The 15,367-nt window shown below is 37.2% G+C and overlaps 1 protein-coding gene across 2 annotated transcripts; it reads left to right on the top strand.

The window, feature by feature from the left end:
• The first annotated feature begins 251 nt into the window (after nucleotides 1-251).
• On the top strand, nucleotides 252-15,037 carry snx7 (sorting nexin 7). Of its 2 annotated transcripts, XM_056738543.1 has the most exons (10): nucleotides 252-460; nucleotides 2,636-2,821; nucleotides 2,913-3,023; nucleotides 3,304-3,468; nucleotides 4,390-4,588; nucleotides 4,712-4,911; nucleotides 5,212-5,298; nucleotides 6,645-6,746; nucleotides 9,892-10,044; nucleotides 14,239-15,037. In XM_056738543.1, exons 1-10 carry the CDS (start codon nucleotides 350-352, stop codon nucleotides 14,314-14,316), a joined length of 1,392 nt encoding a protein of 463 aa, XP_056594521.1. In that variant the 5' UTR covers nucleotides 252-349; the 3' UTR covers nucleotides 14,317-15,037. The 2 variants fall into 2 exon arrangements, with proteins under 2 accessions (XP_056594521.1, XP_056594522.1); XM_056738544.1 differs by lacking the exon at nucleotides 6,645-6,746.
• Nucleotides 15,038-15,367: the final 330 nt, after the last annotated feature.

Genomic DNA, 15,367 nt, shown 5'->3' with positions numbered 1-15,367 from the left:
AAAATATGAGGAGCTCCTGGGTCATTTGGTCAGTCACGTCCAACAAAAACGATCTCAAACCCATAGTTATGCATATATCTTGACGAAAACCATGGCACATATACCTTTCTCATGCATATAATCTGTTTTCTCTTTTATAATCAAATGCATAACAGAAAGTAAAATACATGTATAAACCCTGCTGTAGCCTACTGTGTGTAGGCAGAGACCTGCACAACTCTTTCTTCGTTTGCGATTGTGCGCACGCGCAGTGGAAGCACATCCGCCTCAGTTACGCGTCTGTGAGAGAGTTGTGCGGAAAAACCGATGAAGTCCAGAAATTTGTTACAAAGTAGCGATTAGCACCACGATGAGCGGAACGGTCGTCGACAACAATGCGTCTTCTTTATCAATCCCGACAGACATCGCCGGACACATGTTAGATCTAGACGAAGACGATGACTTGGAAGTTTTCAGTAAGGTAATTCATAAACTTAGGAAGAGCTGATGTCAGCTGCAAACTGAGAGTTGTGCAGATGACGGGGAATTTAAAATCAAGCGTCAAGTTTTTACGCAAACTTTGTAACAGTGTGAACATTGAGACAAAACATTAACCATGTCCTCTCATTTGCTTAAATGTCTGTAACGATGTGACGTCACCCACGTTTGAGTGTCAGTAAAACAGACGCAATATTATAGCTGTGACGGAATCTTTTCATTATGAATCAAGTGAAAATCTCCGCGGCTCACTCGAGGTCTTTTGCTATGATCCGAAGTTTCAAAGGTCAGCGATCAGGCGCCTCACTTCTCAGAGATCTGTTTTCCTACCAAAGTAAACTCTCTTACGTCTGTTTGAAAGGGGATGACGAAATCAAGATGCCAAACAAGTGTATAAACAGACCATTAAAGAAATGTTGCCTTTCCTATCTTCCGTTTTGTAAAGTGTGTGTACTTCCCTTAACTTTTGGGCGGTGTTGCAGTTTGTGACAGTGAATGGAGATGAATGGGAGTGACGTGTTTTGCCTTTTATCTAGGTCGTAGTGTAAAGCAGGGCTGACGTTTTTGCTGACTGTGGGTCAGTTTGTTAAACAGGAAACAGACGCAGCTCAGATGATTTGGATGAGTCAGTGTTTGGACCAGCAATTTTAACAACAGTAGGGAAATCAGATGTTTTGCCTCTCACTGTGATCAAAACACAACACTTACAAAACAGGTTTTGGAAAGGATCATGTCCAGCGTTGACAGGTTCAGGCGCTACTTGTTTAAATCAGATTTGAAGCATTGTATTGTTTTAACCATGAATAACATAAGGTTGAAAGATACAATGATACATTGCGGTGAATGATAATTATATTCATATGGAAGCTGTAATGTTGTAGTCAAAGGTGCTTGAAAGAAAACAACAATGGTACTACGATTATTTGTAGACAACAAGTTATAATGTTACTTTTTGCAAAATAGTCAATGGTGAAAGCTCTGAATGATCAATGGCACTGAAAACTGATATTGTTTGTCTTAAAGGTGCTGTGTGTAATTTCTCTGCCACTTATTTACAGATTTGCAAGATACTGACATTTTCAAACTGTTGTCCCAAGCACTTCCCCATTCCATTGGCAGATAAAACAACAGACGACTGGCTTGTTTCTGCAATTGAAAGCTGCAAGCAATACACAACTTTCATTGATTTTAGATAAACAAAAATCAGTTGGGAGCAAGTGTTTCCTTCCTAACATTTGATCTGTTGGGTTTCCTTTTGTGGGAAATGTCAGTTCGGCATCATTTCACTTAAATCCAAGATTAAGTACATAAAGTAACCTGCGATTTTATGTTTCAAACAGAGAGGACGATAAAGAGGAAGTGATGGACAATGCATTGTAACACTACAGTTCCAACGTGTAATTTTTTTGAGGATCTACTGACAATATTGAACTATGTGTGCAGTAGTGTATAAAGACCTTACATGATTAAGCGTTATGTTTATACCTAAAGCCCATTGTACATCGAGTTCAAAATTTGCGTCCGAAATTTCTGCACGTTAAAAAAATAAATACAACCTCACGTTGTGTCAATCACATTTACACACTGCCTCCGATATTTTGAACGTCATAAAAAAAAAAATCAGACCGGTTTCGATTTTCTGCGTTTTTGCATCCATCAAGCGTTTTGAGTGGCCTTTTATAACAGTACAAACGAGAGCCAAAGATTTCAGACTGTATGTGGAAAGACCTTTAGAATTAACTACTTCTATCTACATACATCGCGGGTCCCCTTGCATGTAATTCACCATGTTGTTTCTACAGTGCCTTAAACGGACAAACAGCTGCGGAGTGCGTTTTGTAAATACGTTATCTCATTCAGCAAAGGAGCGAAAACATGGCGAGATTTTAGTCCTGCATCAGCCACGGTAGTATTTCGAAAGGGAAAGGTGGAGTTAGCCAATGGTTGCAATTCGCAACCTCACTGCTAGATGCCGCTAAATTTCATTTAGTTGACCTATAAAACATGATACGCATCACCCCCACATCCAGAAGTGCTGTTAAAGTTTTCAGCTTATTTGCAAAACATTTTTGCTTATGTGTCTCTCTAATGTAACCAGAACCACATATTTTTTTTAAATATTTTTTTTTAAATATTTTTTTATATTTGTATTTTGCAGAATACGACACAAGGGAGCTCTTTTAACCCCTCCATGCAGACATCCCCTGGTTCAATGATCAACCAATACAAGTTTGAGGAAGAAGAGGAAGAAATTGACACCAAAGACATTTTTGTCACGGTTGATGACCCTGAGAGTTATGTGACCGCTATAGAGACGTACATAACTTACAGGGTTGTGACCAAGGTACAACTGATCTAAGTACAAGTTCACTAGATTTGTGCTATTGAAAGAGAAATCATTCTCACTTTTTTTCCACTGTTCTCTCTCACATCAGACCACTCGGAGCGAGTTCGACTCGAGTGAGTTTGAGGTGCGAAGGCGATACCAGGACTTCCTGTGGTTAAAGGCACGTCTGGAAGAGGCTCATCCCACACTTATTGTTCATGTAGGTGAATTGTTCGTCTTTTTGTTCAACATGCTGTTGAAACGAACAGAAGTCTATGGGACAGTTTATTTCAGATGGTTTTAAAAGCCGAAATGGAAAGATTGTATTTTTATTACAGCACTTGTGTTAACTACCAATGCAAATGTATTATGTGACCTGAAAGTTAACAGAATTTAAAAATATTAGATATATGTTAACACGGACAGTGTTAGTAAGTGATTTTATCTACATAGGTTTAACTAATAGTTTACGTTGCTGTACTTTGTATCTGTTCCCTCAGCCACTACCTGAGAAGTTTGTGATGAAAGGAATGGTGGAGAGGTTTAATGAAAATTTCATTGAAACGAGGAGAAAAGCGCTGAACAGGTTTCTGAACAGAATAGCGGATCATCCGATTTTCTCCAGCACTGAGGATTTTAGGATCTTTCTCACAGCAGACATCGGGGTAAGTTACAAACACACATGACCAATATGTCTATGTGGACTACTCACAGTTAGTTCTTACAATGTAAAAGTTTTGTTAGAATCACTATATTATAGAGAATTTCTGGGGCACCAATGACTACCATTAGATAAATAATTATATAATAATTATGAATAATGTTTTTTGTTCTGTTGAACATAAAATTAAATATTGTGAAGAAATAAACTCTTCTGGGGCACAACCATTTTAACCAGTTGCTAACATTCTTCCAAATATCTTTCTTTCTGTTCAACCAATCAAAGAAATGTATACAGGTTTGGAACAACTTGACTAATTCATGAAATAATTTTTGTTTTGGGGTAAACTATCCCTTTAACCCATACATACCTATATATTGCTTAAGTTATGTAATAATTATTAAATAAAAGTTAAATTTTTTATTGTTGAAAAATGATGTAAGGCCATGCCACAACAAAAAAGTGGTGCAATTCTACAAGGTATTTTACAGTTTTTTTCCTCCTTGGGATATTTCTGAGAATTGGAAGAATGATATCAAAATCCAAACACACACACAGCTCTCCCTTACATACAACCAGTTGCGTTTTCTTTATATGTGATCTCAGTTTTGTCCCTTTAAGAGGATTATGTTGAATACAGATAATGGGACTGTATCTGTGTTTATACTCGGCTGAGTGACCTCTCAAGATAAGTACTTTATAAAGACGCCTTCTGCCAGTCATTATAGTGTTGTTATGGATATCTAAAGCTTTGTATGTTGCTATGATACGTTTACAATTTATCACCTTTTTACTCTGTTGGTGCCATTACTGGCTGACCACGAAATGTAACCACTCAGAGTATTTTGCTAACTAAAACACAGTAGAAACACGTTCTTTTTCACCATAAAGCTAAATCAAAGACTCGCTCTGATCCTCCGTACAGGCCTTGACGTCTCATAAGAAACAGGGTCCTGGGTTTCTCAGCAGAATGGGGGAATCTGTGAGAGGCCTCGCTGCCACGGTCCGAGGGGTCAGAAATCGGCCAGAAGAATTCACAGCCATGCAGGAGTACGTAGAAGCATTCGGACAGAATATCAGCTCGCTCGATAAAGTCACGCAAAGAATCGTCAGAGAGCAGAAAGGTCAGACTTATTTCACACCTTGTTTACTAGTCTGATTTAGGGGTCTGATAGTGAAAGGAAAGTGTTTGTATGAGTGTGGAATTATGGGAACTCATGGGCATAAATCTGCCGTCGCTGTCACAGAATACCTGGAGGATCTAAAGGAATGTGCGCCAACTTACACCCTGTGGTCAAACTCAGAGGAGGAGCTGGCAGAGCCCCTGAGGGGCATGGCAAGCTGTCTGGAGAGATGCTTCACAGAGACAGAGGAGCAGGTCAAAGAGCTCAATGATAACCTCAATCCAACCCTTCATGAATACGTCCTCTGTACGGAGACTCTCAAGGTAGGCCAATTTCCCATCTCTGTTTTCTCATCCTTAAATCTGAGTGGTTGTTTATTTGTTTTGGCCAAATTATATAAAGGTAGAATCCTATTTTGTTTCAGTCTACCTGCTGTAAAAATCACATTTGAATTGACGCGTTGTCCGCTGCATTCGTCCCATTTAGGCTGTTGTTTGTGACATTAACCTGTCCAACCAGCGCTTTTTTACAAAGCTAATTAAATGTCATCCAGCCTTAAATTTAATTAAAAGATAACGATTGACATTTTCATATTTTCATAAGTATCGATCATGGGTTTTTAGACGGTGCTCAGGAGGCGAGACATCATCCAGGCGGAGTTCGAGGCGAAGACCGAAGCCCTCCTCGCGAAGCATGCTGACAGGGAAACGGTAGGTCTATTATCGATTGTTGCCATTCTCTGCGTAATCCATTCGCTGCTCTATCGAAACTCTCTGAGATTATTTTTAATAAAACAGAGCTCTAGCTGTCATCTCTGCTTTCATTAAATATTCGTCGTAGGCTGTAAAAGGAATTTGGAGAGATTATATGAATATTTTAAGATTGGAGTAGGTGTCCTCAAAAGCCGCGTTGCACTTCAAGTTGGACGGTTTAAATATGACCGATATTGCCGGAGCCAATATTGTCAATTTTAAGTCCTTTCAGTTTGTTTTTATCTGTACTGTCAAATATCACGGCCACACAGATGAACACTTGGAAAGAGCATTATTGGACAAAGTACTGATGGTTTCCAGAGCAGCTTAGCAGCGAATCGGCTGTAGTGCCGATTTAATTACGAACTGTGATTGAGCGTTGCCCTCTTCTGACTTGACCAGTTTACTACAAAAGGCCATTTCTTAAATGTAAAATAATATCCAAGTTAGGCGAAGCACAGACTAAGTCTTAGGCCTGTTTTCAGAGATGAGGCTTAGTTTAAGCCACAACTATGCCTTCTTTAATTAGTTTATTTAAATTCCATTTAATATAAAAATCCATTGGAAAAACATGACTGGTGTGCCTTTTGAGACCAAACAATGGCACTGGCATATTTTAAGATATTTAACTACAAGCTGTTTCTAGTTTAGACAGCTTATTATTTTAAGTCTGGGACTAGCCTTAAGCCTTGTCTGTGAAACCGGGCATAGTTTGTTTATATAAAAGAGACTTGTATTATTCATACTTTATTTTATTTGGAATTTGTTTTAAAATTGCAATTTTTTATTTGACATAAAATATATTTTAAAAAGAAATTTGAGAAATAATAAAAGGGCACTTGTTCATTTCTAATTTGTCTCAACTCATTTTTGGGGGAAAATCGTGAAAAATCGTATTTACAGATCAATATCGTGAATAGTATCACAACACCTGCTGAGGGAATATAACATACCTAGTTAATTCCCAATAAACACACATTCTGAAGAAAAAAGCTATAATGTCGCTTAGGATAGATGTGTCTTCCAAATGCATAAACGTCAAGCTACTATTCATTCATAATCGACAATAATTTAACAGTTGAACAGAGCTCAAAATGATAAACCTTGAATAGAAAATGATGCAACATATTGCATGAAATTTTAGATAACAGACAAACAATTTAGGATAATAGCGTTTTGGCCATAGTGCTTAACTTTTTGCTGCATTTTCGCCCAAGCGCTGCTCAATTTCTGACCCTTTTTTTGGGGTAAACATATTGGGTGACTTCACTTCATTCTCACAATTGTTCATGTGTCCATTGAAGGATTCTAAGGTGCTGAGTTTAGCATGGGACAACTTGGTGGGACGCTCCCCTGAGGAAGTCAAACAGCAAAAACAGCAAAAACTTGAAGGGGAGATTAAGGAGGTAATATTTCCCGTGAAGGCTTGGGCTTGGACTGTCTTATTTTGACATAATCTGCTCAAAGGTTTGTTTGACATGGTTTTCAGGGAACTGGTTTTTAGAGGTCACCACGCCCTGACATGAGGGCGTGTTGTTGCCATTACTTTGTTTTATGTGTTTTTCTACCTCAGCCCTGGGTCGGGATGTGGCTTTTTACGCTTGAATGCTGTGGTGTTCTGCTGGTCTAGCAGTTTCTGTGCTTCTTGTAATGCTTTCTGTCATGCTGTGGCTACTTAGAGCGGACAACTGTCTTAGATCTCACTCTGCTGACCATGTAAGAGTGGTTTCCTTTTAGAGAATAGACGTGTGGTGCTCTTTTCTGTAAACCTGAAATGCTTTATCATCTGTAACAGTTGTACTAACTTAGAACTAATCCTGACATTGATGATAAGCAGAGGAATTTAAACCCTACAAGCCCATGATGTGTTCTTTATCCAGTAGAGGGCAGTAAAGATCATTGGAAAATCTTTTTTGTGCCAAAAGTGATTGATATTCGCAGGAATCTTTCCTCCATAAAGTATACATATTTTAGGCCATTAGTTCAGTCAACATTCACATCTCTGAAAAGCTTTATATGAATTATTAACAAAAGATGTTAAGCGGTTGCGAATGCTATTGCGGCATTAATTTTTACGATTAAAACATAACTTTTTAGTAAGAGATTTTTATATCATTTAAATGTATATAATATGGGAATATATTATGCTTAAAGATAGAAAATTGGGACATAACGCTTAAAAAATAATGTTAAGAGCAGTTTGTTCCATTACATATGGCTCAGATATGCTATTAGATCTGTGCTGAGGTCTAAAACCATTTGTTTACCAATTGCCACATACTTTAGATATGTAATGAAAGTGACTTTCAGACAAGTGTGGCTTTACTGTCTTAGCAATTAAAAACTCCTGTATGTGGTGTGTCCTCCAGTCGCACACATCCCTCAAAATTCATTCAGATTCCTTTCTAATGACGATGAGAATAGTCATTAGAGTCAGTTTGTTTGTCTGTGTGTGTTTTATTAACAGCGAGAGCTGATCAGCGTAACTAATGATCTGGCCAGGTTGTCAGTTGGGCGATGCGGCTCTAGACAGCTTCATGTCCCCGGAGCCCTGTCTCTGTTCACCAAACACAACTGCTGTTCCACATGACACAACACCACACATATTCACCCTCTACACACGGACATGAGTGTGTTTACTGTTCATCTCTTTCTAAATGTCATTATGTAGACACTGACACTGTTCGGTGTCATCTAAACTGCTCAGATTATTATAGAGAGCTGTTAATAAGTATCTTTGGGTCCAGTTAGAAGATGTGTAGTGACAGGACAGCAGCGAGGATGGTGAGTAAATATGCAAATATGCAAACCACATTTTTTGGATATAGTCTCTCCGCCATATATACAGACACACTGCACAATGGAGAATGGATTTGTCCCAAGACTTTGTTTACTGCCTGTGTATGCATTTAAATCGTTTACATTTAAGATACGGTAAAACTAACCAAAATTCCCAAAAAATTGCTATTAAGAGGGGCTGCGATCATATGAAACGCTGCCTTTTAAGTGAAGGTGATGTTAAATTCGACGACATCCGCCATGTTAATTAAGCAATGAATGAATGAATGAATGAATGAACGAATGATAGATATTCTCCCTGTTGTAATATCCACCCGTTGTAAGAAGAAAAGTGACATTTAGTGGATTGTAGTAGCAATAACATTAACTTTTATGAATGTTCGGTGCTTGTGGAAATACGAAAGAAAAAAAATCTATTCTCAAAAGTTGTGAATCGACCGCTTTAATAAAAAAAGTCCTAACAAGAATCTTACAAAAGTAAATAAAAATGACTTTAAAATTAAACATTAAAATGTGAACTGCATCTACAGTACAAGTGAACAGCCTAACAATATGTAAAATTATTATCACAAAACGGGCTGTAGTGTAGATTACTCTAACTTTTGTCTTTGGGGTACTTTGCTTCTCTTGATCTCCCCTACTTTTTACATCGCTTTGATTAAAAGCGTCTGCTAAATGACTAAGGTAAATGTACTTAAGAGTATTCCTGGCTCTTGTCAGATAAATTGCTTGTGACGGTCCTCATTTGTAAGTCGCTTTTTATAAAAACTTTTTCTGAAATACAACATATAAAGGGAAATTGACAGGTATGTAAGTGGATTTTAAATAGCTTCTGAATTTCAACGGGTTAATGGTCTTGGCAGCAATACTCCAGTGCACAAAATCCATGTTTGTTAACCAATGGTTGGATTAAAATATGGACAAACCCAGCCAGTTGGTTTAAATTATCCTAGAAAATGCTCATAATTGACCCGAACATGATTCAAAACAACCAATAAGCTTTTATAAGAGTGCACACATGTAGTCCCCGGATTGTGTATTTGTTTACCTAACAAAGTTCTGTTGTTAGTTTTATTTTTTATATTTTTATTATTCACTTTGTTCAATGATAAAATGTCATGCACTCTGTCCGTATTGCCATTTAGCATTATTTTGTCTGGCTGTTTGTAGGTTATTATTATACAACCAATGGCTTATAATTTAAAAAAAAATTCAGTGTGCTATTTTCAGAAGACAACTGTGGACTGCAAGCTCACTAGGTTTTGGAAAAGAGCCAATATAAACTAGATATCCGACAGTTATTGTCTGCGTCCTGGTTTGAAAATAAATTAAACGCTGTCAGATATGCTTCGCGTCATTCTGTTAAACAACTTGGACATTCTTTAAAGAACTTGCAGCGAGCCAAGAAGCATATTAACTTAATTACTGACAGATCCAGTTTATATGAGCGAACCAAATTTATCACAGCACGTTCAGCAGATTTTTACAAGAAGCTTTAAAATGCCTTATTTCAGCTCTCTATGGTGGAGGAGTTATTTTGTTGCTTCCATCGTAACTCAACATTTCAGTGCTTGCAACCTATGTTCTCTGGGGTCAGAGGTCAGGATGAGGGTTGGACCAAAACATCCAAAACTGTAATAAACTAATCAAACTCTCAAGTCAACTAATTGATTTATGGGCAACTTTACAACCCATCCTCGGTCCGGTTGATGTCTGGCGAAATAATATATTTGTATGTTTTTCTGTGTTCAGATTAGGGAAGACTTGTCCAAGATGGAGGACAGGCTGGAGTGGGCGAATAATGCATTAAAGAGCGACTGGACCCGCTGGAAGAAGGTCATGAGAACTGATCTCCAATCAGCCTTCATGGACACGGCAGAGAAGAATGTGAACTGCTATGAAAAGGTGAGATATTCGCTAACGTATGTTATTGTTCTCATGGTTTCGACATTATAAAGATGACTGTGCAAAATAGTTTATATCAATAGTTCATAGAGACTTAGCGCTGTGATCGTACGGTTATGTTTATCTTATCCAACTCTTTTATTTAAAACAGCAAGAGCAATCCTGGTTTCCATGATATGCCTCCTTTCAAGTAGAAATGTAATCGAGAGTATTTCAGAAGTAAGAGCGTTCAAAGCTCCAGGATGGAAAATATAGTCACTGTTAAAGACTTGGACAAACTGCTGACAAATTCTGAGAGAGGTGTATGTGGCCATCTGCCTGCACACATTTGCACTGCTGCCCTGGATATGTGCCAGCAGGGGGAGGTAGTATCTCATTTTTATCCCTACTGACAAGTAATTGCCTTCCAAATCTATAAATGTCAATACTTCAAGCTAACTCTAAATTGGATGCGTATACCAAAATACATTTCTTAATTTATCTCTTAAATTTCTAATTCTCAAACTGGGAAGCACAACGCAAAATAAGTCCTTATATACCCCTAGAGACCAACCCGTTGTTTGACAAAAAAAAGAGACAAATGCGTTTATAGTAAGTGGGAAATTTGACAAACTCTGATAAATCTCGCATCTATCCCCAGAGAGCTAGCAGGGGGAAAGCAGATTCATAAAATAAGGCTTGCATAGGGCGTTGAGCTACTTTGAGACTGTGCTTCTTTGGAGCTGATACCTGCCAAGCTACCCATCATTCAAAGTAGTTAAACTACCATTAAAGTATTTTATACAAATTTACTAAAGGTACTAAACAAAAAGTACCTTTAAGGTTGACTTGGGTTTATAAGCAATCACACCACCACACACATTGGGCCTCATTCATAAAACATTCGTAAATTTATGAGCATTCATAAATACTTCATAAACGTCAAATCTCATAGTTAAATGTGTGTATGTTAATTAATTCCAATCACTCGTAAACAGGCCAGGTATGCACACTCCTATGAATTACAACCGCATAAATAACGTATGGAATGCTGGAATCTCGACTTCATTCTCTGGTTTGGCAACATTATATTGCATAAATGCACAAGAGACTGATAGGCAATATGCCTACCAATAAATTAATCAATTAAACTGTCCACCAAAGCATTTCTTGCCAGCTAAAATAATAATACCTGGTGCTCTTTCGAAAACGACCAGCTGGTGGCGCCTGAGAACGCTTTGGAGACACTGTGTTATTCTAGAGACGTGTTATTTGCGGTGATAAAAGTAAAACATGATAAAAGACAGTGCAAAATAACTTGTTAAACTTCATTACTATATGGATAAACAGTGCATCAAAATGCAGTGTCATCAGTTTGTCTAAAAGAATACCGAACGTTACGTGCGTTTTTACAAACTATTTACACGTGGTATGGAGCAGGTGTACATTTCATTCTAACATTTTGAAAATACAAACATTTTTATGAATCTGAAAATTTATCTCAAAACGACTTTACGAACGATTTTCTGCTTGTGTTTCATGAATGAGGCCCATTTTCTTTAAAAAAATCTTGTTGTTAGTAAGTCTATGGTTATCTTTAAGTTTCATCTCTATGGGTTGGTACGCTATGCACAAAATCTGTGCAAATTTATGGAAAACAAGGAAGGATATTAATTGATTCGCAGCTGTACGGTTTTCTGAGGTCGCAGAGTTATTTTTTTGCATTCTGAGTCTATCATACAGATTATTCCTCACAATTGTTTCTTGTGTAACCTCGAAGCAAAGAACATGTTTATTTTATGTGGAAGGAAAGGCTAGACAGCATCAGACACTTGAGTGAACAAGGTGTGAAATGAGGTAATGAATAAGAAAAAGAGAAATTGTGTTGGGGAAGGGAAGGAGAGGTTCACCAGATTTACTCTGTTCGAGTTCATGTCAAAGTGGATTTGAAGTGAATGTAGATGCAGGTACAGGATGATCATGATGGTTTTGTTTTGCTCGACAGAAAATTACAATAACCAATCGCAATGGAAATTGAAAAATCTGTACATGTGCACAAAACTCATATGTGCAGTATATAATAGTTAAGACGCAATGTAGAAATATGTCTTGTTTGAACTACCCTCAATTTTCACAAAATAGACTGTCCATTATTTTATGAAAATAAAACAGTATTGACTTATTGTATAATTTTTTTGTTAACATCTATTCAGTTATGAACCACAATAGTTATTTAGTGTACTAAACATATTAATGTTTATACTTTATCTTTATTTTACATGAATATTGATAGATTTAAAAGATACTAACTATCAGCAAGTAGGTGGATGTTTAACATTTGCATGCTATTTGGTACAGACAACACAGCAGCCATGTACTGTAACATGGCAACATCAGACGATTACCATGGAGACGCCATAGCAACAAGGCCCTAGCTGAAAAGATGGCAAAGTCAAGAAACCGGTCACAAAATAATATAGTTCAAACAAAGCAAAGATTTCAGAGGATTTTCAAACAGACTGCAAAAAACATTTCTTACAAAGCAGAGTTAAAACAAAAAAGTGATGCAATGCTTTTAAAAATTCACATTTTGCGCTCTCTTTGAAGTCTTCTAGTCGAAACAATTAAATGCTTTTGGCAGTCTGATCTGCACGGATACATCTTATGTGTGTCTGTGTTCATGCATGTTATTTACATTAGCATCATGGACTGATAACAAAAAATGGCATAAACTCAGAGCTCATTATGGCTGAAACCATCAGTATCAATGTGCCACTTTAATCTACTCAAATAGGCATTGACATTTTCAAGCCTTGTCGACAAACTCTAGTCTAGTGTTTATAATCCAGTCATGTGATGTGCCATCACTAGGCTTGTTTGAGTTGATGCGGTGCCAGAAGATCCGACAGGCGGATGACATCAAAGTACCAGAAGAGCGATTTGAAATCATACATTTTATGGTTTTTAGAATCTCTCTCGCGGTACTTCGATGTCATCCGCCTATCAGATCTTGCGGCAGCGCATTAAGTAACACAAGCCTATTGTGTCATGATTTGACATCTTTGCAGCTGTTAGTATATAGTTCTGTAAAAATTTAAGGAAAAAAAAGCATTTTTGTTATTTATTCTAAGGTAAATTACATTATGTTTGAAGAACTTTACTTAGGGTTAGATTTGACAAGTCATTCTCTGAGATTAGAAAACACATTTTCAACCTCTGAATAAAACTGCAAAATTCTCCTTCTTATTTGACCGGCTAAAGGTAAGTACATTATCTCCTTTGGCAAAGAAGTGAAAATTTGATGACGTCTTAGTGCTGTGTCAGCCGTACTTTGAAAGAGAGCTGGAGTGAGCCATTGCTTGCAATTCGCAACCACATCACTAGATGTCGCTACATTTCTGGACCTTTAAATAAAACAAATAAAAGGGAATGAAACACTACAAATCCCTGTCCTCTCAATCAAGCCTTCATCTTTCTTTCCAATAAACAATATTCTATATTCACTCGATATTAATCCCTCTCATTAAGGGTAACATACCTTAACTTTAGGCTGAATTCTCTCCAGAGACAAATATAGCTGTGTCCTAATGTGATTCAGAAGGCCACCATGGTCTGTAAACCCCCTCACACGTGGCCTGTCTTAAGTCATTTACTGAGGTCATGTCACATTTTGTGGTTAAGGAACACATTGACAAACTGCTTTTGACAGCCGGGCGGTCACAACCGACGTGCCTTCAGAATATCTTCTATGACACACTCGCAAGTGGCATGTGGTTTGGGCTGTTGTGGGCGATGTGCTGAGGCTCTTTGGAGCGGAAGTTGATGAGTCCCATTCGGGACATTTATCAAAGGCTTATAGCAAGTGATACCTAAATGGCACGTGGTTCGAAGGGCGACCACAGCTTGTGACTGAAATTGAAAACTGAATGGGAGCCACTGGTCTGCCTATATGGTGTATGTTTTTACCGTTTGTCTACGTTACGGCAGTCAGAGAGTTTTTATGGATGAAAGAATATAAAACTCAATTATGTTTTGAACTTTTATCATGTTGCTGTCACTGTTATGTAAAAGCGGTCGAGTCTTGAATAATGAGTAACATCCATTGAGCTTCAGTAAATGAGTAGCACTACTTACTTTTTAAAATCTGTGTTTAACATAAACATATTTACTAAACAATAAATTTAATATGGTTAATATATTTGTCTTCTCTTTCAGTGTTTGGCTGTATGGGAGTCATTCTTGCTGTCTCAGAGAACAGATGCTGAAGGAACTCAAGTGTCGGACTCTTCCTAACTCCCATGGTGCTTTTAGCTAAACAGAGGACCACCAATAAGTCGCTTTTTCGGGCAGACAAACGGAGGAAAACACATACCAAGAAAGCAACCACAGGCCTCTGCAAACCTAGACCCAGAAAGAGATCTATAATAGAAATATAGTTTTCTCTCATCAATACGTTTGCCCCAAAGCACAGTTTTGTCCTCTCTAATGCTTTTTATAATGGGTTTAAAAAATAATATTGCCAAATGTTTTATATTGAGACATTTCTCAAGTTCAAATCTTGAGATTGGGTTTCAGGGCATGAGAATAATAATAATGCAATTCATGAAAAATGAGGATGCATGCATCCTAGCTTTATTGCTTCATCTGACCTTTATATCGTGGTTTCACTAAGGATTTATACTATATGATTTTTTTAGAATGATATGTCCTGCCCTTTTACAGATCAATGCAAATCTGTTTACTTTTTATCAGAGCTGCCTCAAACTTCCCTTAATGTAAATGCATGCTGAAGGGATGCATTCTTCAGGATGATCCAGAAATTATATTTTAAAGTATGACAAAATTGTTTACATTTTTAATTCAATAGAATTTAATTATCGCCAAAGAATATGAAGCAAATAAATCACTAATAGTATGATTTTAATGCTATGTACTAATGTCTGTAATTCAATTGCAAACTGACTTGCAAAAGTACTTGGTGAAATCTTTTGTATTAAATTAACTTTACAATGATGTATTTTGTTGGATAACTGTAAAAATGTCGAAAGGGTAAAAATATTTGTTTTGTTGTGGTTTTTATATTCTCTCTCATGGAAGACTGTGCAAACAGCTGCATGATGGATCCTAAAGTAGGTTATCGCAGCTTAAGTGTATTAAACGCAAAAAATACCATTTTGTTTTTAAATGCTTGCTTTAAATTAAAATTTGGAGGGAATCTAATTCATAAAAGAAGCAGAATTCTGTCAAACTGGCAACCATGTCACTACTTAAAACGCCAATGTATTTAAAACACATTTAAAATCATTGGCAGCTTTTGAACTACATCACATTTTATGTCCATGTC

The sequence above is a fragment of the Triplophysa dalaica genome, chromosome 23 (assembly GCF_015846415.1).
Source record: "Triplophysa dalaica isolate WHDGS20190420 chromosome 23, ASM1584641v1, whole genome shotgun sequence".
Classification (NCBI taxonomy): domain Eukaryota; kingdom Metazoa; phylum Chordata; class Actinopteri; order Cypriniformes; family Nemacheilidae; genus Triplophysa; species Triplophysa dalaica.
The sequence above is the reverse complement of the archived record's forward strand: the minus strand, read 5'-3'. Positions and strand labels throughout refer to the sequence as shown.

What these genes read in the sequence shown, in the direction of transcription:
- snx7 (XM_056738543.1), top strand. Translation starts at nt 350, where the DNA reads ATGAGCGGAACGGTCGTCGACAACAATGCGTCTTCTTTATCAATCCCG. An exon ending in CTTACAGGGTTGTGACCAAG is followed by an intron (nt 2,822 to 2,912) that starts GTACAACTGATC and finishes CTCTCACATCAG; the next exon opens with ACCACTCGGAGCGAGTTCGA. An exon ending in TTCTCACAGCAGACATCGGG is followed by an intron (nt 3,469 to 4,389) that starts GTAAGTTACAAA and finishes TCCTCCGTACAG; the next exon opens with GCCTTGACGTCTCATAAGAA.